The sequence below is a fragment of the Centroberyx affinis genome, unplaced genomic scaffold (genome assembly GCF_046629955.1).
Source record: "Centroberyx affinis isolate AG114_WGS23_722 - 3 ecotype Tasmania unplaced genomic scaffold, CSIRO-AGI_Caff_v1 ptg002764l_1, whole genome shotgun sequence".
Classification (NCBI taxonomy): Eukaryota; Metazoa; Chordata; class Actinopteri; order Beryciformes; family Berycidae; genus Centroberyx; species Centroberyx affinis.
The window spans coordinates 170,053-191,879 of NW_027280925.1; the positions used below are offsets into that span (position 1 = coordinate 170,053).

General features: G+C 41.3%; 1 protein-coding gene across 1 annotated transcript in view; it reads right to left on the minus strand.

Annotated features, from left to right (window-relative positions):
• Positions 1 to 21,827, minus strand: part of LOC139657858 (multiple PDZ domain protein) — a 45,676-nt gene that overhangs the window by 22,091 nt on the left and 1,758 nt on the right. Inside the window, exons 3-24 of the mRNA XM_071535808.1 lie at positions 18,580 to 18,741; positions 17,995 to 18,134; positions 17,144 to 17,357; positions 16,475 to 16,597; positions 16,014 to 16,214; positions 15,110 to 15,212; positions 14,420 to 14,508; positions 13,363 to 13,597; positions 12,722 to 12,808; positions 12,279 to 12,358; positions 11,859 to 12,005; positions 11,576 to 11,746; positions 10,634 to 10,819; positions 10,046 to 10,255; positions 8,742 to 8,903; positions 7,593 to 7,745; positions 4,849 to 5,160; positions 4,364 to 4,475; positions 3,258 to 3,456; positions 2,499 to 2,540; positions 937 to 1,044; positions 82 to 162 (exon numbers count right to left, since the gene is read on the minus strand). Of these exons, the coding sequence (XP_071391909.1) occupies positions 82 to 162; positions 937 to 1,044; positions 2,499 to 2,540; positions 3,258 to 3,456; positions 4,364 to 4,475; positions 4,849 to 5,160; positions 7,593 to 7,745; positions 8,742 to 8,903; positions 10,046 to 10,255; positions 10,634 to 10,819; positions 11,576 to 11,746; positions 11,859 to 12,005; positions 12,279 to 12,358; positions 12,722 to 12,808; positions 13,363 to 13,597; positions 14,420 to 14,508; positions 15,110 to 15,212; positions 16,014 to 16,214; positions 16,475 to 16,597; positions 17,144 to 17,357; positions 17,995 to 18,134; positions 18,580 to 18,741 (3,317 nt within the window). The remainder of the gene's footprint in view (positions 1 to 81; positions 163 to 936; positions 1,045 to 2,498; positions 2,541 to 3,257; positions 3,457 to 4,363; positions 4,476 to 4,848; positions 5,161 to 7,592; positions 7,746 to 8,741; positions 8,904 to 10,045; positions 10,256 to 10,633; positions 10,820 to 11,575; positions 11,747 to 11,858; positions 12,006 to 12,278; positions 12,359 to 12,721; positions 12,809 to 13,362; positions 13,598 to 14,419; positions 14,509 to 15,109; positions 15,213 to 16,013; positions 16,215 to 16,474; positions 16,598 to 17,143; positions 17,358 to 17,994; positions 18,135 to 18,579; positions 18,742 to 21,827) is intronic.

The window sequence follows — 21,827 nt, forward strand, 5'->3', positions numbered from 1 at the left end:
CAGATTGTAAGTCAGATTGTAAGGAGAAGCATACTGTAGATACTGGAACTGTGTCAACGTATTTGCTGTATAAGTACTCACTTCCTCGGTTGGTTCCAGTTGCTATAAGAGGCGCTCTCCTCTCCCTCTCCATCTTCCCGCTCGGGGAGGTTGGGAATATCTCTAATGAAACAGAAAAAAGCCCCAGCCTTGGTTAAACTAGCACATTGAAAAGTCTGAATCATTACATCTTTTAGATTGTCGAGGGGTCATTAAATCAAATGCTTTTATAAGAAAGCTTCCAATTAAAACTCATCCAAGGATTTGGATTTGGACACTTGCTGATATAAAATCTAAAAAACCTTGACATTAGTTTAGGTCATCTTGTCATCTTGGCAATTCAGAACTTATATTACTTATATTAAAAAGTTATATATTACTGTAAAAGTTATATTACATAACATGTTGTGAATCTAGTCTCCCTTGTCAGTGTCATCCCTTTTACACAAGGTATCTTCAGGTCAGAAAGCCACATTTCAGACTTTTCAACACCTTTTTAATGCTACCTGGAATTCAATTTAAGAGTTAAAAATTAAACATAAAGAAAGAAACAAATCTGGAAACACAGCCCTGAGCCCATTTCACCCTGAACACAACTAATAAAAGTTGTGAAGGTTGTGACTGTGAAATGAATGGACATGAATTATGTTTAGCAAAGCACATAGTATGCATTTGTCCTACTAACCCTGTTCTGTATTAACATAAGAGTGGACATGCAGCACAAAGAAGCCAGTCATTGCATGGTGAAAAAATATAATTAGACATCTAATAAGTGGAACTAAGGCACTGTAATACTTTTTAAAATTCAACAATTTACATTAAGACTTTTTCAGACTTTCTAAGGACCTGTGGACACTCTACAAATGGAGGTTACTGTGGTAGAGTGGGGGGACATACTTTAGGACTGGGTCTGGACCTGCAGCTGCTTCAGAGAAGACATCATCTTTAGCCTGCTCCAGGCTAGCCTTGTACTCCTCCAGATACTCTGCTGGCACATATGTTATACTGAACACAAACACAGACACACACACACACACACACACACGCATACACAGAAGCACACGCATACACACAAACAAATGAGTCTCAAAAAATCTTACCACTGACAGCACTTAAACTATAAGATTTGTCATCATCACTGCTTCTTACCAAAATGTATCCCCCATTTCTACAAACTCATGACATAGGAGTCGGTTCACCTTGCAAGCAGATATGCCAGTATTCATTACCAAATGACACGATCACTTACTAAAATATTACAGCAGAGGAGAGTGCATTCATATGCAACCAGATATGACAGCGTCAAGACCCCCCTTTTTTAAACAAAGGAGCCCCTTTTATAGCTGTCTCATTTACATTCAGAGGCTCTCCTGTTTTTCTCCACCCCATCCAATTTAAATGTGCGCACAAGATTGCAGCAAGAATGAACTCAGTCTATTTCTCAAGCAAATGCATTCTGTCTATCAACGGCCCAAGGTGAGACGTCAATGAATTATATATAGGCTCTCAACGTCTAACTATTCAAAACAGATGTTTGTCTTGTTCATAAATGTCGGAGCAAATAACGTTTTCTGCCACCAAATGTGTGATGAATATTTTCTTCCAAAATGCGTTATAACATTTTGAAGGGCATATCAATTATTAATTCATGAGTAGTTCACCAATACAAAATTAAGAAATGAACCAAAAGCTGGTTGACAAAATGTGACGTTCACTTGGTAGGCCTATTTGCAAGCAGTTCATGATCAAGTTGATTCGGAGGAGCACACCAGGACATTTGAGTGAAGCTGACAGATCTTAAACAGATGGCTTGATTTGGTTTTTAAACACGACGGCATGCAGACACAGAGGGAAATGAATCCCAGTCAAGTGATGAAACGGATGAATCAATTCATTTAGAACATCACAATATGCAGTGTGGGACAACATGCAGAGCTTAAATACCGGTGATTAATATAAAAACAAGTTAGTTAGTGAGTTAGTGAGTTAATGGTGGGATAGGTACAAAAAAAAACATTTAAATTCAATCAGGTAATCACTAAAGTAGGCTGTCAAGCCTCTTAGTCACAGAAATTAAAGAAAATGAAAGACAAGCAGCAAAGAAAGTTAGACTGTAGTGAGTGAGTGATGCAGTCAGTTGAGATTTATCCAGATATTATTTTGAACCTGTGTTAAAATCTGTATCTAACCCTAACCCCAAGACAAATTTAAGATATTGTTAATACTAAATCAAATCATATTGAAAATGTTAATTTAAAAAATCTGTTTAAAATGTTACTCATACAGCATCTTCATCAGCTGCGCTCCAATGTGAAATTAATAAAATTTCAAATTATTTTTCTGGATAAAACCCTTTTTTATCAGACTGCAAGAAAGCCCGGCTGCGGATGGAGAAAATGACAGGTAGGAAACCAGCGTTTTGCCAGCGCACCACCAGCGTGGAGGTTAGCCATACTCACACATAAAAGGGGCACAGATCGTCCTCAGGTGCACAAGCAGATCTAGAATGTGAAGAGTTTGGCTTTTATGCACCGAAGCTAACAAAGTGCCAAGTTTAGCTCAGGAAGCAGTTACTTGTAAAATACCACATCAAATTTCGCCTTTGAGGTAATTTCCCTCGAAGGGCGGAAGGCATGGTAGTTTCTTCAGTGATTTATTCCAAATGACTCCTGCTGAAATAACTCAGTGCAACCAAAGGATAGACGTTGTTTGTATTGCTTTTAGAATTAATGGATAACTCATTTTGCTATTCCCTATGTAATTTATTTGGGTTTACAAAAGCTTGAATAACTTTGAAGTTAAGCTGCAACTTAAACAGTTTCCTGCACATCATCCAGCTTGTAGAGAAAGGATGGGGGGAGATCACTATGAGTTCACGTGCATATAAAATATAAAATGTTAAATATTAAATGCTTTGCATTAACATGTATTGTTTGCAAGGCTTGTAGATTAGCCTTAGCACAATTGGGGTGGACAACTGTACTTCTTAGAGGAGTAATACTACAGAAGTACAAAATATCACTCCATCAGTAATTTTTCATGATAGCAAAGAACGACAATCACAAGGCATCTATCGCTGAGTCATCTACCTCCTTTGCAGAGTATCACATGCGTATGTGTACAGGTAGTGCTTGTTTTCCTGCCTCCCTTGATGCTGCTAAAATCTTTGTACAAAAAAAATCTCTTTGACTTGAAACAATCCGATGACGGCGGCTCACCCCAGGTCCGGTCCGATGAGAGAGTGCCTGCGGAGCATGGCACGAGCCTGGGCGTTGGACAGGTTGGCAGTAGGCTCCCCGTTGATGGCCAGGATTAGGTCGCCCACCCCCAGACGCCCGTCACGGCTGATGGACCCACCGTGGATTATGCTGCGGATCAGCATTCCCAAACCATCTTTCATGGCGCTCACCGTCATCCCTTCCAGGTAGATCACAAGGAATTGTCACACATTAACCTGCATTTTTTTAAAGTTTTAAGTAACCTTTTAGAGGAATCACCAGTGAGTTTATGCTAGGAAGAACCCATGATCTAATCCTGTTCAATATTTCTAAATTAAACATCTCTCCAACTGTTATATTCTCAGAAAGCCAAGACTCTCATCTGTGATGCCATCTAGAGACACTTTAAGCAGCTGCTCCACTGAGAACAAATGGCACACTGGCACTGCAGAACTACACAGAGTTTCCTTGATCATTTACACCAAAGGGAGCCCGTTTTCATAGGAGAGGTTAGAATTCTGAAACTTTATCCATATCTGCAGCAAATCATCCTGGCAACTGTCACAGTGTCCACAAAGTGGTCTCCAATTCATTCTCAATGGAGCAACTTGAAAGTGTGACATGATATATTTAGAGACTTGCTCATATACATACATCTAAAACATAAGAATAATATAAGAGTGTTTGGTTAAAGTGAAGATTTTGATTGTGAATTACTTAAATTTGGTAAAAAGATTTAGCAGGAATATTCGCCCAGCGTGTAGAAAACGTTACTAAAAAGCTGAGATCAGATATTTTCAGCAAGATTTCAAACAACAACTTAAAAGTGACAATTTTGTATTCTCTGGCCCAGGATAAGCCCCTTGGGCAAGTTTTGAAATGCAAATACCCCTGTAGGCTTTATAGCAGTGGAATGACCCTTTCAGAATGGAAAATAGCCAAGATCCTTTCAATCATTTTGCATCAAATCTGGCATTCATGAAATGTGACACAAAAGAAAGGCCAATGTTCCTTTCAGTGTCGCAAGCTCATTTACACTTCTGTGAAGGATGTGGAGAAAATAAATAAGAGAATAAATAAAAGAATGTGAACAAATTAACACAAACCGAGGCTGGAGTTGCCCTTGACAACCGTGATGGTCCTTTCAAAATTGCTCCCTGAGGTGACTACTTCCTTGCCATCGTCTTCCGCTGATTCTTTCACACTGGTCTCTCCATCCTTGAGGGTGATAATTCAATACAGTTATTCATGAAAGTAGATTAAAATATTTAGGCCACATTCCAAACAATGCATGGGTCTCTAGAGGCAGGTGGTTAGGTGCAGAGGATTGGCTGGGGCGAGGAATTTGGTTCATCTGATGTTTAAAAAGAGTCTCACGTCTGACTGGTGAGAGTTTAGACGTTCCTTGGATGGATTTATAAAAGTGAATTTAAAAGAAGATCAAGGATGATTATTTTGTAGCTGTTAAAATGCACCTTGAAAGATCTGTGAAGTTGAATACATACCAGTCTGTTTACTCAGCCATCAATCAAACTGAATACTAATTAAATCCTTCACTCCCAATTTATAGTTTTTAATTAGAGGCTTTTACCTTCATCAAGACCTTTATTTCCCCATCGTCTCCAAAAGAGATGGCGGGCTCCATCTGAAAGTGGAGCGACTCCAGTGGTTCCTCCTGAACATTAGATCGGGCCCCTATTTCAGCAAATGGGCTGTATGAGTTTGCGCAATCCACTGGTTCCACCTGGGTTAGTATTGTGTTAATTGCTCGGACATGACCTCTTAAACTAGGAGGGGTGAAAGGGGCTGACTTCTCCGGAGAAAAGGATTCGGTGTCGTCCAGAAGGCTGGACACTGCTGCAAAGCCGACATGCTCATCCAACAAGTCCAGGCGAGTTGTCAGCTAGGATAAAAACAAACCCCAGCAACCAAATGAATGTTACACTCTGTTAGGTTGACAATTGCCCCACTGGGGGGATTTCATCTCACACAGTCACCCTTCTGTGAGTGCGCAATGCACAAAATATAGCTTTATTATAGGAGCACTTAGACTTCACAGGGACCAGACTGGACAGCGATCAATCTCCGCAAGCACTTCTCTTCAGGGTCCAGAACAGAAGTATAAAACTTCGGTAAAAACGTGTAAGTAATATCCAAAGGAACCTAAGACACAATAATGAGGGTCTGCAATAAGCAGCGCTGAGAAGCAGAGTAAAGCAATAAATGGGCTGTTTCATTCTACCAGGATAGTGCAATAAATTTGGGGTGTGCTGGGTTGGGACGTCTACAGGTAGGAGAGCTGCCTAATCTGAAGTGCACTCAGCTGTTCATAGAAAGGAGTGGTCGGGTGTGACAAAGCCCTATATTAAATTTGTACAAAATGGGAAAGACATTGACAGGTGACATCAAAACATAACTGCAAAATACAGCAGATACAGTACATTCATAGCATATAAAAATGTATAGTGCATCACTATATAGTAATTCAGTCTTGCAGCATGCAGAGACTAATGCAGAGGAAAGGTCAAAATAAATATTAGGTAATAGGTAAAAATAAAGGGCACTTCCGCAAATATGTTAGGCAGCGTAAGAGGGCTTTCCCCCTCTAAAGATGTTTTAAGTCTATTTTGAAAAACAATTGCTTATGACATCTAACCATTATAAAAACAATTGTAAAAGACATACCCAAATGAGGCTCCAAATGAAGCCCCAAAATGAACATTTAATATTATTTATTATTTATTGATTTGATGCAAATTTAGTTTACCACCAACTGTGTCTGTTAGATTATCCAATATTCTAAAAGGGGATCCGCTCCTATAGCATAGAGATAAAACTACAGTGCCTCAAAAACAAAATTCACATTATCCCTGTGGTCTTGGATAGTACAATCTATAATTGTGCACATGAACAACTCTCTTCAAAAGGTAGAAACTAGAACTCCAAGTAGCCAAGGCTCTAATCTGTTATGTAACCATGAGAAAAAAGCTGCCGTTGCTCCATTGGCGATGACTTCGAGGCTGACTTTGCGGACTCAGTGTGCTTGTTTGAGCTTTTAGACCCAAGTGAGCTTCAGTGTACTGTAAACAGGTATAAACCAGAAGAAAAAGCATCAATATTCCTCAAAAATCAACCTGGGTACTGTCACCATGTCTACAAAATTGGTCCATCATTTACTGCCACTGAGTTGGTGCATCATTTACTTCCATTTACTGCCACTGAGTCTTGGCCCTTGGTGTATTGCTTTGGGAGAGATGTGTTCATGTTCACAAATAAAGGCTGAGCTGTTTGACGTCACACAAATGTGAATTGTCCTCTCAAGGGAAGGGATTCAGGATCCAACCCCCTTTTGGTCTAATGTGAAAATGAATAGGAGTGTAAAATGATTGCCTTTAACTATGTCCAGCGCTAATATTGACTATTTTTGCTTCCGGGGCTTTCTGTATTATGCATTTCTTTTTGTTGAGGTGCATTCTGGTGGGTTTTGAAGTTGCGATGAAAACAATAAAAAATAGCTAGCCATACTTAGCTTGGTATTCCAGCATTTCATAGCTTTGTGACGCGAGGATAAGGCAACATCCACGCCATGGTTGTTAGCAAAATATATTTTAAAAATTCAGTGATGCGTTAAAATAAGGAATAACTTAGTCATATGTAATTTCTACTTACATTATTTCACCCATTTTAAGAACAGAACAATTGTCAAATGGGATCCAAATGAAAAAAAAAAAAAATGGATCAAGATATCGTCAGAAAGCCATGAAATTACGACAACACTGGAGAAGAATATTTTGTTTTGCAGATTTCCATATAAGCCGCCATAAAATGCCCCAGGTTTATGACCTGGCCTGCATTTGTCCCTCTATGCTACCTCCATGAAGTATAAAACTTTAGGGTGGCCCTTATATTCAAAAAAAAGATGCAGGGTGGGACTTTTGGGAAAAATTAAAGCATAGAAATACCCTTAGTGGAACAGTTTGATTGCCCTTTGCCCTTCTTTATTCATGCTCCTTATAATTTAATATCCTCTTGGAAAGTTGTGCTCAATCTGAAGCATTTTCCTGCACGCAGAGCAACAAGGGCTGTAGCAACTTCACCTGTCATGTACCAAAAAAGTCAGTAATGTTATTACTGCCTTAAAATAGCATTCCCCATGACATTTTGGCTCTCTACGGAAAGTAAGCAAAGATTACTGATTACATGCTGGATATTTCATTGTGACAAAGGGCAGGAGCCGTTGCAGTGACATTTAATGAAATGAGGGAATAATTTCCAACAGTGCTTTTGGTTTCAATTGTGCATGTATCTACTGTGGTACATAAAACGGTTGCCTACCTTAGGCGTGGAAGAGTGCAGGTAATCTAGGTCTGCGCTGCAGGTGCTACCATGAAGAGCGATCATGGATGCCTGGAATGTATCGTCCTCTAGCCCAGAGTAACTATGCTCCAGCACCTTTTCATCAGACAGGTCTGCTTCGTTGGTGTCAATCTGTGACAAGGGATGCAAGTATAACCAAGTAGAATACTAAACTGTCCTTATTACTGGGCATTGAGGTGCACTATCCAATCACGGATAGCTGTAATCATGCGATGCTATGACACCAATGTCACTAACGTATTTAGAACAAGAGAGGATTGGTCAAGGAAAGAAACCAGATTCCATTTGTTGTCTATGGGGAGTAGTGAAGAGAGCAGTGAAAAGAAGGGGCAACTGAGAATGACTTGCTATCTGCAATCCTACACAAAATGTTGACTGGCAGTCAACTTCCATTAGAGATATAAGAGCTAACCCCATTTAGAAGTCATTACTTTATGTTGCTGATGGAATAAAAATCAGGAAATGCAGGGGTTTGAACCAAATTTCAATTTTTATTTAACACCTAAAGTACTCTCTAGTCATAAATAATTGCATTAGTTTATGAATGAATTCCTAAATGAAATGTATTTTCAGATTGCTCACCTGCTTAACTGTATCTGAAACGTTCCCTTGTTGCCAGTTTTACACAAAGAAAAGGGAACAGTGGCATCTCTCTTGGTATTAATTCAGTATAAATGTCCCTGACACTGAATTTCCACTAAGAATAGATTCATCAAAGAGAGACCATTTTCAATTCATTGCCTATAGGGAGGGGGGCAGAGTGGTGGATAGTGGCAAGGATGGTGAAAACAACTTGCTGTCATCTACAATTCTCTGCTGGAACTTTTGGCAGAGTTGGGAGGGTAAAACAAAAATGAGAAATAATTACTAAACTATGATGATGCTGTGGGCCCAACCAATAAATGCATTAATGAATTGATACTTGTCAGATTACTGTCCAATCTGAATTTGAAATGCCCCCTTGCTACCCAATATTAGGTGACCAGTCCTCTCTTGTGAAAATAAGGCAAAAAGAAGTAATGATTAACATATTTTTTTCTGATTTTTTTTTCCAATATGTTCTGACACCCAGATTGATTTGTCTGTTTTCCCCGAAAGCTAACTGACCAATGCAGGCTCTGCTCGGTAAAGGATGGCCTCAGTCAGTCCCTCCTCCTCTCTTTCTCCAACCAACATATTGGTGAAGAGAAGTGAATGGATGGCTGCTGATGATGAAGGACTTTCCTGCTCATCATATGGGTGTGGAGAGAGGGAATATCCACATATTCCCTAGGAAAGTGGAGAAATTCCTTCAGTGCCTCCAGGTAGGACTTATCATCATTTTTTTTTTATTTGATTTGATTTTTGATTTTTAGTGGACTAAATCATGTAAAGATTTGTTATGTAGGGAACAAGGAGATTTTATAATTTCTTCAGAATCTTTTCAACTATAGTGTTGAGTAATGAGCTTGGTACATCAGGTCTCAAGCAAAGAAACTATCTTGAAAATGATAATATATTTCTCAGTATGAAAACTAACTCTAAACAGAAAGGCCCTTCAGCAGTTTCAAATGTATGCTTGCATGCAGTCCAAACAGATATAGGGGAAGCAAGAGGGGGTATTGGAGGATTACATTTGTCAGACTCAATTTTGAGAGGCAATACAACAAAATACCCCTCAGAAGTACATTCCACATCCTGCAGGAGAGTCGGATAACTCCACAGAGGCTTCCTACAACTCTGTAATCCACCTAACCTTGGCAGCCCAGAGGTCTCACTGTGTAATCCAATGGCAGATCCAATACAAGAGAAATGCAGCTCTAAAGCTGAAAGAATGCAAGCATTTCTGCAGAAAGAAATTTCCCACACAAAGAGTACAGATGCCTGGAGCAATGAACATGCTGTTGGACAGACCCAATATTTTGACAGGTGCCCCAATGCGTTTAAATGTGCAAGGAAGGTCTGCGCTCTTCGAAAATTCAATAATGGAGTAATATCAAACAAAGGGCACAGAGTATTTTAGGCCGCTATCCTCTGTCTAAAGAACTGTGAGTGGAATCTTAAACCATGCAACCTAACTACACTGTCGTTCCTGCATGAAAAATTCAAGCCCTTGTAAGATGAACCCTCATGACTGGATACTAGGTCGCATAGTATGAAGACCGACCCAACCCACACCCTCACATACACATGCAATATGCCAAACATACAATATTACGCACAGCATTCACAAAAGCAATATATATAAAAACTAAGTAAGCACAATAGAAATGCACACAGTCATCACTCTACCCCCGAACCCGCAAGTCCCATCCAGCCTTCGATTTACACACATACAGACTCAAACACACACACAGGCAAAGATAGACAAATAAACACCCTCTGCACTCTCACCGAAAATAATAATAATAATAATAATAATCGGTGCTTACAGGCAGCGGTTTGGACACTCCTATCTGGACCGTGCCGAGCTTGGCCCCCTTCAGGGCCTGGACGGCATCCTCCAGGCTGGCGTTCTCCAGGTTAGTGGTGTTGACGAACATGAGACGGTCTCCTGGCAGCAGCCTGCCGTCCACCTCCGCCACGCCGCTGGGAACCAGAGAGCGAATCACGATCACCGTCTTGGCAGGGTCCATCGGATCCTGTGGCGGAGCGGAGTCAGTGAGGTTAGTGCGCAGAACTGAGGAGGTCAGCGGGTAAACTAACCGACACAGCCTTAAACTTAAGTGAAAGGTACTGGGAGTTTACTTCACTTTGGTGCGCGTGGTATGTCTCTTTCTGGGTGAAATTATTTTATGAATGTCAAAAAAAAGCTATTAAATGTGGATGTTTGAAAAATAGAAACATTCCAATACTATGACTATTATCTGACTATGGCTATGATGTTCTTGTCCTTTCCCAGAAGACAGCATCCATAATAATACACAAGTAAATTTGTAAGTAAATAAGTATCTACCACCACTCTAGCAGTTGCACACTTTTTGATGAAACCTACCAGAATTCCCAGCCAGAATTCCCACCTGGTAGTCCAGAATGCTGAATCCCAATCCCCCTTCTCCCTTCTCCAGCTCGATATTCTGGATCTCCGACTCCCACATGGCCAAAGGAGATCCTAGCGCTTCCTCGGTCACATTATCCTGTGCCGCCGCTGCTGTTTGCACATCTGAGTCTTCAGGAACCAGGAAACTGCCGAGGTCTATTTGTTTCTGCAGAGTCAAAGCCCCAAACCTCAGTGTTGCGGCATGCATTCCTCATTTTATTCCCAACCCATAGGCTGCTACCCTCTAGATGCGTTTCATAAGTTTCTGGCAGGAGATAAAAGGGAAATATCTTTGGGATGCAAGGGCCTCAGCATGTTATCACAGATAAAGCTGAAGAGATGAAAACCCCTTCCACATTGGGAAGCTGCATTTGAAGTCGTGTATCTCTAGTAAATGTTGTTGGTTACTGCTGTTGAGGTATTACTAGCTGGATAGGCGTTAATAAACTTTCAGCCTCCCTGCTTATCACTAAGTCTTAATCCATCATGTTTGGCAATGTGGAAAGCCAATGGAGTGACTGACAGCCTGGGCTCAGCTAATAATGGTTGATGTGTGATGAAGGAGGAGGAGGATTTAAGAATATTTCTCTCCAATCATATTCACTGGCTGATATGCAGGGGCGGGGAAACATTTTTCACGATGCATTACCGCATGTCAAGGAGATGCAGGGAGTTTCCTGCTGTAATTGTATGCACCATCTGCTGCAATGCTCTGCGAGCAATGCCACCCCTGCATGTTAATTAGCCATAAGAAGTAATTATTCAAGCACTTTCACTTTATTTCAAACATATCAAGCAATCATCCTTAAATACGCTGTAGCCTAATTCTCAGGGATTGAGGTATGAAAATTCTGCAATGTGTCAATTTCAAAAATCATCTCAATAACATTTTTGCAGTTGTGTATTAATGCCAATGCAGCACCTTTACTGTAGAGTTTGTGGACAAATCCTCCGACTCTGGTTGGGCAGCATCCATGTCAGTCAGCAGGTGAGGGGCGGGCCTACAGCAAGCCATGTACACACAGAGCGGAAGCTCCTTTAAGATGCTCACTACTTCCTTGTGGGTCTCACCAATCAGGGATATGCCATTGACCTGAGAGGGGAGAAAGGTTTACAGTCTGCTTCAATCATAAATGTAGGTATCTACATTGAAGAATCAACATTTTGTGTTGATTTCATGTTTTTCTCTTCTTAGTGACCTCTACCTCAAGCAGTTCGTCTCCACTGAAGAGCTTGCCACAGCGACCAACAGGTCCTTCAGGCAGGACGGAGCGGATGTAATGATGCCCGCAGTTAGCTTCCAGACTGATCCCCAGGCCACTGTTCTCACTAAACTTCTCCACCTGAGCCACCTGGCATGAGAACAAGGAGCCACATGTCAGTTGGCATGTGAAAAGGTAATTTTTGTGTATTATAAGGCGTTATTATTTTAACTACAAATCTGCTAATGACTCAAGCCGTTCTGCTCATAGCAGTCATTCTTGCTTTTAAGATACCAGATTTGTGCTGTCATTTCATTATAGTTGACAAGTTTACCATCATGAAACTGTTGCCTGGCAACTAAGCTCTAGTAAGTGCGATTTGCTGCATGAGAAATAGGAAATCATTTTGAAAAGCAGACTTACTACAACTTCATTACTCAGACCCAGAACCTCCTGCCACTTCTTCATTAGTTCTTGCTCTTCAAAGGCTGTTAGTTTGATCCCTTGAAAAACACAATATACAGCAATCACTTCAAAACACAAAACAACATGTACTGAATGTAAATATGTGATAAACCCTTCGCTGCCTGTAATGCAACCTAACTTAACTTCCTAACTATTGGCAAAGTATTTAAGATGTTGAGGGGGCAAAGACCCACATCAAAGAAGCTTTCATCTGCCCATATTTCAAATAAGAAAATCATTGTGATGTCTGGGAAACTACAAACAGCACCCATCTCAGTATTTCATAAATTTCTCAGGGTGTGGTGCTAGTCAGTCTGATCCTGACAACAATAGCCCATATCCGTCAGATTCGTATCTGGTATCTCTGCTGGTGTGCTTAATAAAGGATCCCAGTCTCTTACCATCTCTGTCCTCTGTTAGCTGATCCTTGGCTGGACTGACATCAGATCCTTCACTCTTTGACTGGAGCTGCTTCTCATCTGTGGCGACTGTGAATGGGATGAACAGTAAGACAGACAGAAGCATGCAGTGACACAGACACAGATGTGCACAAACAAATACATGCAGACTGCCACCTGTACTATGAGCACAAAGTCCACTTCCACCACACACATGCTGACAGAGACAGACACAAGCAAAACATACATCAAAGATTTGAGTGACTCTGCTTGACTCTGTCGCTTTCTGAACGCTGTCCAATGCCAGTGCTACTGTGAGTATTATGTGTTCTGTGAAGCACTGCATCATGTGTTGATTTATTTACTGCTGGCTCAATTACAGACTTCATGTAGTTCAAGGTCTCAGCGATAGTGGGGAGGGCGCTGGGTTCTATCTATAGGCGTGCGGTTGTGGTGTTGGGAGCTAAGTAGAAGAGAAACCCTCTGATCCCATTCCCACTCATATCTGGCACATTGAAGTCGTGATGCTATCGGTGCCGATTTGATGGCATAGCCCCACCGCATGATGCCTCCACAGCATGATGAGTAGCAAGGAATGTTTCCTCCATCCTCATTAAATACACTCTCTGCTTTATCCTGACTACCTTGAGCAGCCTCCTCGCTCTTCTTGCTCTCCAGCTCCAGCTCCCTCAGGACAGTGGTGGTGGTGGGGATGGTGGTGGAGGGGGGCAGGACGGTGACGCTGGGGGCCACGGCGGGGGGGATCTCCTCGGGCCGGAAGCCCCGCCGGACCAGCTTGAGGTGAACCGCCTGGCCCGTGTGTCGGAGGACTTCCACTGCCTGCTGGTTGGTGTAGCCCTGGATGTTTACGCCGTCAACCTGCAGAGGGCGACCGTTTGTGTGCTGCTGGATTAAACGAGGGACAGAACAGCTTGCGTAGACATTCTGAGAGTACTGAATTGCTATCTATATTCTTGGTTGACAGAGGTGAAATTGAAATTAGATTGATCTAAGTGATTATAAACACTGAGAAAAACACTAGCAGGCATACACAGAAACAGAGTGCAGCATGTGTGTATTCCCATCTGTTTTCACTTGTATGGACTTCATTCATTTAGATCATTCAGGGCAGGTTACAAACTGCATATGTTTGAATAATTCAGACTAAAGTCAACAGTCCATTAAGTGTTTTATTAAGTTCTTACGTTTCGTCCTGAAGCACATTAGCATTTAAAAGTCTCTGTATTATGTCTAGCACAAAAGCTCAAGTGAACACTCACACACACACACACACACACACACACCCTACACACACACACACATACACACCAGCACCCTGAGTCAAATGAAGAGTTTGTAAGAAGTTTATAAAACACAGGCCAAGATGTACTCAAGTTTCAAATGATGCAAGACATTACACAAATTTGAACTTCATTGCTAATGTGCTGCAGTAATGAAATGAATAACTTAATTGCTCAGTGTTTTAATTCTCATTTTTACGCACACAGTCACAAGTAAAAGCACTTTATGAACTGTCAGCTAATTCTGAATTATTCAAAATGATGCATCTTATAATTCCCCTCCATTGGCTGAATGAATAAATGTGATTTCTAAAATAGATGGTATGAAACACATTTTACTTTATGCCACTGAAGAGAGAGATGTAGTTATAGCTAAATTGAGCATAATTGAGACACTCACAGCTATGATCTGATCTCCCACATGAATACGGCCATCTTGCTCCACAGCACTATCTTTGGTTATACTCTTAACAAAAATACCGGAGGGCTCTGAAAGGTAAGAACAAAAAATGAAAGAGATGGGAAAGGTAGCCATGAAATGAGACATCAAACGATACATAATATTCTTGATGTAAAAACAAATGCTTTCGTTTTACATTAAAACAAAGACGACGTTGAGATTAAGCATGTTTCAAATGTTGCATAAGTCATAAACAATAATTTGATGAACCCAGTGCACTACTGCCAAGCTTGAATAATAAAGAGGCGTTCGACTTTGAATTCAGAATATAGAATACTTCTTAGACAGAACATTTCAACATTGACTATCATAGGCTCTGAGGAAGGCTTACAACCAAATCATCAGCCTGTCTGTGGTCTCATTAAATTCTACCTCTAAGTGGAGATTTAAGAGGGCTCCTGCTCTTAGTTTCACAGCAGGGTGGAGCAAGTGTCATATTCCAAAGTTAACATAAACGTGTATTTAGTGGATTGATCTAAACACATGTGAACACAAATTATGCTCCGTAATGCCCATTATTAATTTAGATCCAGCAGATTACAGCACACATGCAATTAATGTAACACATGATTTGGAACTTTTAATTTGATGGTAATCTAATCTAACTAAGGCAAATCTGCTATCTCTCACCCAGGTTTTTATCTCCAACGTAGCCGGCAATGGTGATCCCCAATCCCTGGGCGTTCTTGGTCAGCCTCACATCAAAGGCTTCAGCCTCCTCTTCCTCATAGTCCTCATAAAGAGAGACATGGGAATGACAGGTAAACATCAACTGATTACCAAGTCCCAGTAAAGGCTGACTGATATGGCAATAGTAAAATAAGCAATTCATGGCACTTGTGTTACCAAACCTCCCCACATGATCATCAATACTCATTCCCCAACTTTCTATCTCCCCTGTATACTATGATTAATGAGCACTTTGAACATGTCAGCCACCAAAAATACAGCTAATGTGTGTGATGATGAAAAGCTATAATGTGAGTCACTCAAAGAGTGAGTCACTGGAATGCATTCATGTGTAAATAGGGTTGAGTGTTGATAATACCCATGAAATCACTGTTTGTAAGTGCTGTTTGTAAGAAAGTAAAGCAGTCCCTGCTCTCCAAAGTCTGAGTCACAGGTGATGTAACCTGCAATTCTAATTTCCTTTATCCTTTATTTTAGACCTGGGCTGTTGAAAAAAAGAAAAGGGACAGAAATGGAGATGAAAGACCTGAACTTCAGGTCTGATGTGTTTCTGATGTAAGTGTATTTTATGTGTGATCTCAGAGTGTGTGTCATATCTAAGGCAATCAATCATCATCTTGCCAAGTGGGTATAGACAATCCACTTTTCTCTAGGGATACTCAAATTCCTGATATCAAATTGAATGCGACACAGTGCCTGATTCCCAGATCAATAGAGGTAAAGTACTTCAGTCATCATGTGAGAAACTACTACACATTACAGAACACATTCATGAGAAATATCTGTCAAATTCAAATTATATAATCTATCTATCTGGCCACAATGAAAGAGTCCCCCCTCTCACCAGTTGTTCACTGACAGTAGGCAGCACCACAGGCATGGCAGCAGTGACGGAGGGATTCTCGTCCACGGGGCCCCTGGTGACGACCAGCTTGACCCTGTTGCCACACTGCCTGAGGACCTGGGCCACCTGCTCGCTGCCCATGCCATACAGGTCCGTGTCACCGATCTTCAGGATGTGATCCCCACTATGCAGACGGCCGTCCTGCGGGGGACAAGGTGTGTTACAGTGAGATTAATAATGGATGATTGTATCCAAAGTCTTATGAATGGCTCAGTGATGCTTGGGCCTCAGTGGGAATCAAACCCCTAATGATGACAGTGTCAGTACCGTGCTATACTTGTTGAATACTTGTCCCAGGATTCAGGAGTCTGGAACCAGGCTATCACTGTACAGACAATGCTGAACTATCCCAAAGCCCAAACCCAAGCCCAAAGAGAGTAAAGATGCATCCATCCAATCACCTGATCAGCAATGCCTCCAGGAAGGATGGTTTTGACGATAACCCCAGTGGTCTTTCCTCCCACGATGCCAAAGCCGAGGCCGGTGCCATCATTCACCAGCTCAATGGTCTCCACATGCTGCCACTAGGTGAATGAGAGAGAGAAGAAACAATAGGGCTATTGTGGAGACACATCTAACAAAACTTGCCCTGATTTTTATGCAATTAACTTCTTGGGCTGTATGATATAGACAGCAGCTTCATTAAAAAAAAAATCAGCCAAAAGCCAGCAGTCATTTGAGGATCATTTTAAAATCAAGCTATTGTAGCCAACTTTGGTTCTCTGCTGTATTGACAATGATCATTAATGTGTGTGCGTGTGTGTGTGTGTGTGCATATGTGTTAATGTAATGTGTGTGTATTATACCCTATGTGAAAACAAGCATGTGTGTATTCTCACAGCATTACACATGTAAATTGTTGGCTGTAGAGTCTACATAAGAAAGGCTTGCCAGATCGCGAACCATGTAGGCTATGCTTCTCCACTTCTACTACAACATTGTAGTATGTGTGTGTGTGTGTGTGTGCACATATTTCATTGTGAGAGCCATTTGTGTTCTCTAAAGCAGCATGTGCACATGTATGTGCTAACTTTCATTCACTTGGGATTGGTGTGTGAATGTATTTATACCGCGCTGGAGTTGGCCGACAGTGTGCTGGCAGCAGACGGGGTGCGGGACACCACGGGGCTGGCCAGCTGAGGTATCGGTCCCCTAGCCACCGTGAGCTGGACCCTCTCCGAAGCACTCTGCAGGATGCCGATGGCCTGCTGGTGGGTCACTGTCTGGTCCAGAGGCTGGCCGTTTATGGCCAAGATCTGGTCGGCTTCTCTCAGCTTCCCATCGCTGTACGGGGAGGGAGCATACAGTGAGTTGTTGAGGGAGAGATTTACAGTGAATAATTACATGAGGTCAGAGTCCTTGAGATTTTAACTAAATCTGACTTTGATGTAAATACTGATAAACCTGATTTGTGACATTTAAGATTCAGTATGTACCATAAACATTGTCTGTGACTATCAGTGATATTGTAGTTTCATCATTTCTACTCTTGTATAGTTAGGGTTGCCATTATGGTCCATAACTTTTCCATGATGTTCCATAATTAAGTTGGAACACTTCAGTGACCTAAAAATGTTATTCCTTCATGGTTTGTTAATGTTGCTTTTGAGCCCAGAAAAAAGTTCTGAAGGGGCACAAACAGTCTGGTTTCCTCTACAGTTGGGCTTGCTGTGGAGAATTGGCAATGCAATGAATAAAAACAGCTGAAAACCACCATCTAATGCAATGAATGTATGAAAAAAGTTGTAAAACCCATTCTGGTATATTCCTGTAAAGTGGCCTATTTGTAAAATTCCCTGATATTCCCTGACTTCTCCACAGAATTGATCAAATTCCCTGACTTTCCCTGTCTGTAATACACCTCTCTGAGTTCCATGACATGATGCGATGTTTGAGTGACGGCTTGTTGATGCTTCTGTACCAGTGAGCCACACTTCCTGGTTGAATCTCCTGGATGAAGATGCCTAGCTCCCCGCGGTTCTCGCTTTTCAGGCCCACCACGCTGAAGCCCAAACCCCCCGACACTGGCTTCAGCAGCTCCACGTTAGCCACATAGCGCCCCTGTGTCATACACATATTGAAACACACACATACGCACAGACACAGACACACACACACAAACACACGCACTTTAGCCCCATGCTGCTTCACTGTAGCATCAAAGCTATAAGCAGCCCTTGGAAGTCTATTTGAAGTGCCTCAAGAGAGAAGCACGCAGTGTGCAGTCTGTGGTTCTCGTCTTTGAATGTCTTTGGGTATTTACTTTGAGTTAAACAAGACCTGTTCAAGGTAATCAAAAGGTGTTTACAGATGAGGTGCTGAATTGTATGTGGGTGAAAATGATCAAAACATTTAAAAACAGTGGTAATAAATCTGCTGGGACCTCAGAAATAGACTTCAGGAAAGCAAAAAGTCTTCATATTAGCCTATCACTATGTTGACGTTTAACTTAAACTCAGTGTACAAGCAGCACCAGTGACTGTTTCTGCTTCGCAATTGGCCATACCTGTGCCATGGAGTGCATAATGTGCTCAAATTCTTCAGCTGATGGCTTGCCATTGATGTGTGGAACAGTTGAGATGTCTGGGTAGGAAAGATGGCTGCCATTGGGCTTTACTGCTGTGACGTGGTCGCCAAGGTCTCCCCCAAGTGATGATGGGATACTTCCCTGGAATCATAAAGAAGACATTCAGTGGGTGTTGTGGAAAATGGCATATATTTCACTGAAGGACAGCGCCACTATTTTTTAAAAACAGTTCTGTCATTCTGACCTTGATGAGAGGTACTTTACACTGTCAAGTACATGAGTAAAACCTTGCCTAACAGTAGTTGGACATAATAACCCTCAAATCAAATTAAGCACCATATAAGATCCACATCTCAAAAGCTATGGTATTTGTCTGTTAGGTTTCCAGTTTACAATGCTGCATAATAGCTATGATTTTTTGCAAAGTGCACAGAGTAACAATTACTGGAGATAACCCAACCAAAGTTTAAACCAAAAACATCATGACTCATATTACCCCTGCTGTGAACGTAAACATTTAGCAAGTTTAATTTTGGATACCAAACCTTGGAGTCTGGGTGTCTAAAAGCATTGGGATGCCAGATAGTTTGTTATCCCACCATGATTAGCTGGATCTATGGCAGCCTAATCCTTCAGGAGATAATGGCTCTTAGCTGATGTTCCAACAATGACTCGGCTCCAAATACAATATTTCTATCATGGTGGGAGAAAAAAGCATCACTGGCCATCTGGATGCCTTAATATGCTCGGGTTTTAATTACTGCAATGACTTTACTTGTATGACAGATGAATTACATGAACCAGACAACTGTATAAAAGAGTGTTTTTCGATTTCATTAGCCAAAGGGCGTAATGTTTATGACCGCCTGAATTTGACTCAAAAGGACAGACATAATACATAACAATCATTTTAGAAACACTCCATTTGGCATATGGCATCATCAAGCTAAAGCTGTCCTTTTGAACTTGTGCATTTGCATCAGTAAATTGACTGTACAACTTTCAGAGCTTAAGAAACATGTACTGTAATTTATGCCCTCGTAATATACAATTCAAGCTTAGTCCTTGTAAACAAAACCCTGCTGGACAGGATATGTTAACGCTGCACGTTACAAACAAAACCCTATGGGCTAGGCTAAGTTAGTGTAGCATGCTGCTAAGTTGCTGTCCTCATGCATGAGCTTTGTTAGCTGGGGCCTGGCTAAGAGGATTAAAGTTCCAGTTTGGTTCTTGCACATTTAAGAAATTGTTTCTGCCCCACTTCACACGGTGGCGGCGGCCTCTTTCTCATTGGAGAGCAGGCCTCATCACCATAGTGACATGGGCTGCACAAGGCCTAACTAGCAGAGCCACAAGCCGGAGTGTGTGTATGTGTGTGTGTTTACGTGTCTGGCTCTTGTCTCACAACAAAACACAAAATGCATCCTCTCTCCAAATTGGTTCCGCTTAAGGTGGCCAAACAAGTACTGTTGGGTTTGGAAGCTATAAAAACATAGTTGAAACCCAGATATTTGTTGTAATTTCTCAAATGTATCGTTTTACCATTGCTACAAAGTGGAATAGGTTTTGTGAGAGATCTGAGGAGAGTTTATGATTAATGATTCCTTGAAGCATTTTGTTTCATAAAACATACACACACATACATACACGCATAGCTCTTGATATAGTTACAATACATATGGGAATGTAGCACTTCTGAAATAAGTTAAATCGCCGGCACACAAAAATGCCAGCAGGGTTTTTATAATCTGAATTCCACAAGGGGTACAAAAGCTCGAGCATCCCCTGCCTCCCACTGCATAGCTCACATACTTTCCCCTCTATGTCTCAAACACTTACTCCAGCCCCTTTGCACATATCCACCGTGACTTAAGAGCTCTTTTCTTACACTCGAATGTTCAGTCCTCAAGAGGGTGAATCAGCCTGAGAAGAGTTCCTGGCTTTGACCAACTATCTCTGCTCATGTAACCGTATTATATCTGACTAGTATGAACCCTGGCAGCAATGTGGCCACAACAGCAATGCGATTGGGGATGGGGATTGAAGGGGTGAGGGCGGGTGGGGGCAGGCGGGGGCGGGTGGGGGGGGGGGCTGGACACAAGCCCAAAACAGAGAATCAATGGTCACCTAGGAAACAGGAAAGCAAAGGGCAGGAGGAGCGCTGGGCAGAAACGCTTCCATAGAATATGGAAAATACTGTCCTTACTGAGATATAGGTGATTCAGGAATTTCTATTTACCTCAGGGCTACTGGGTGATGTTCTGGTTATCATGCAACCACTGACAATAGACCGCTGCAGAAGAACGCCACTGAATTTTATCTTTCAAATATGTTCTTCCTGTGCCCTAGGACAATTTGGTGCATTAGTGAATGTTCAGTACTATCAGTCGTACCATTTATCTCGCCCTCTCATCTTTAATAACATACTGATCCACAGCACACTTGAAAATGAATTGGATAATGGGGATTAGAGTACAATTTCAAAGTGTTTGCGTGATTATAATATGAAGCTCATTTGTGTATCAAAGTTTAGGAAAAAAACTGTGCAGGTACAGTATTTGTTCAGTCAATGTTCTTGTCCTGGTTCTCAGGTTTGTAGCTTTATGGTTCGTCGCTTTGTTCATGGTCATAAATACAGATGCAAACACTGCAATGAACTGTTTTTAACAAGTCTTTTAGTCTAGTATAGAAAAGTAAAGTAGTAAATAGTAAAGTCTTGTTTTCCTTAAGTGAAACATTTGCCAATGAACTTTATTCCACAAGAGTTTCACCTGCTGTGAGAGTTTTCTTAAAACAGATGTCAATATCTTGAAACAAAGTGGATAACTCCACTAGTATCAAGATGTTCATTTGCATTGGAAACTAAGTTTATGTGGTGTTCCCCTTTAAGTTTCTGAGCTGGTTCAGGAGACTCCTAAGTGAGGGCAAAGGTTAAGTTTACTCACATCCTAACCCCTTGCACCCTCTTTATGACCTTCCATGATGCCTTAGCGTGCTGGGAACCATACACCACTCATTCATATTCAGGAAAGAGAACATCCTCATATCAATGTAACTTGTTCACAGTCCCCATGGCCAGGCTTAAGGTCCATTCACACCTAGAATGATAACTATAAAGATAACTATATCTATAAAAAGATTTAAATTGTTAAAAGTAGTAAGAATCATTGTTTGTGAATGCTTGAGCAACAATGTACCATTATAGTTATCTTTATAGTTATCACTCT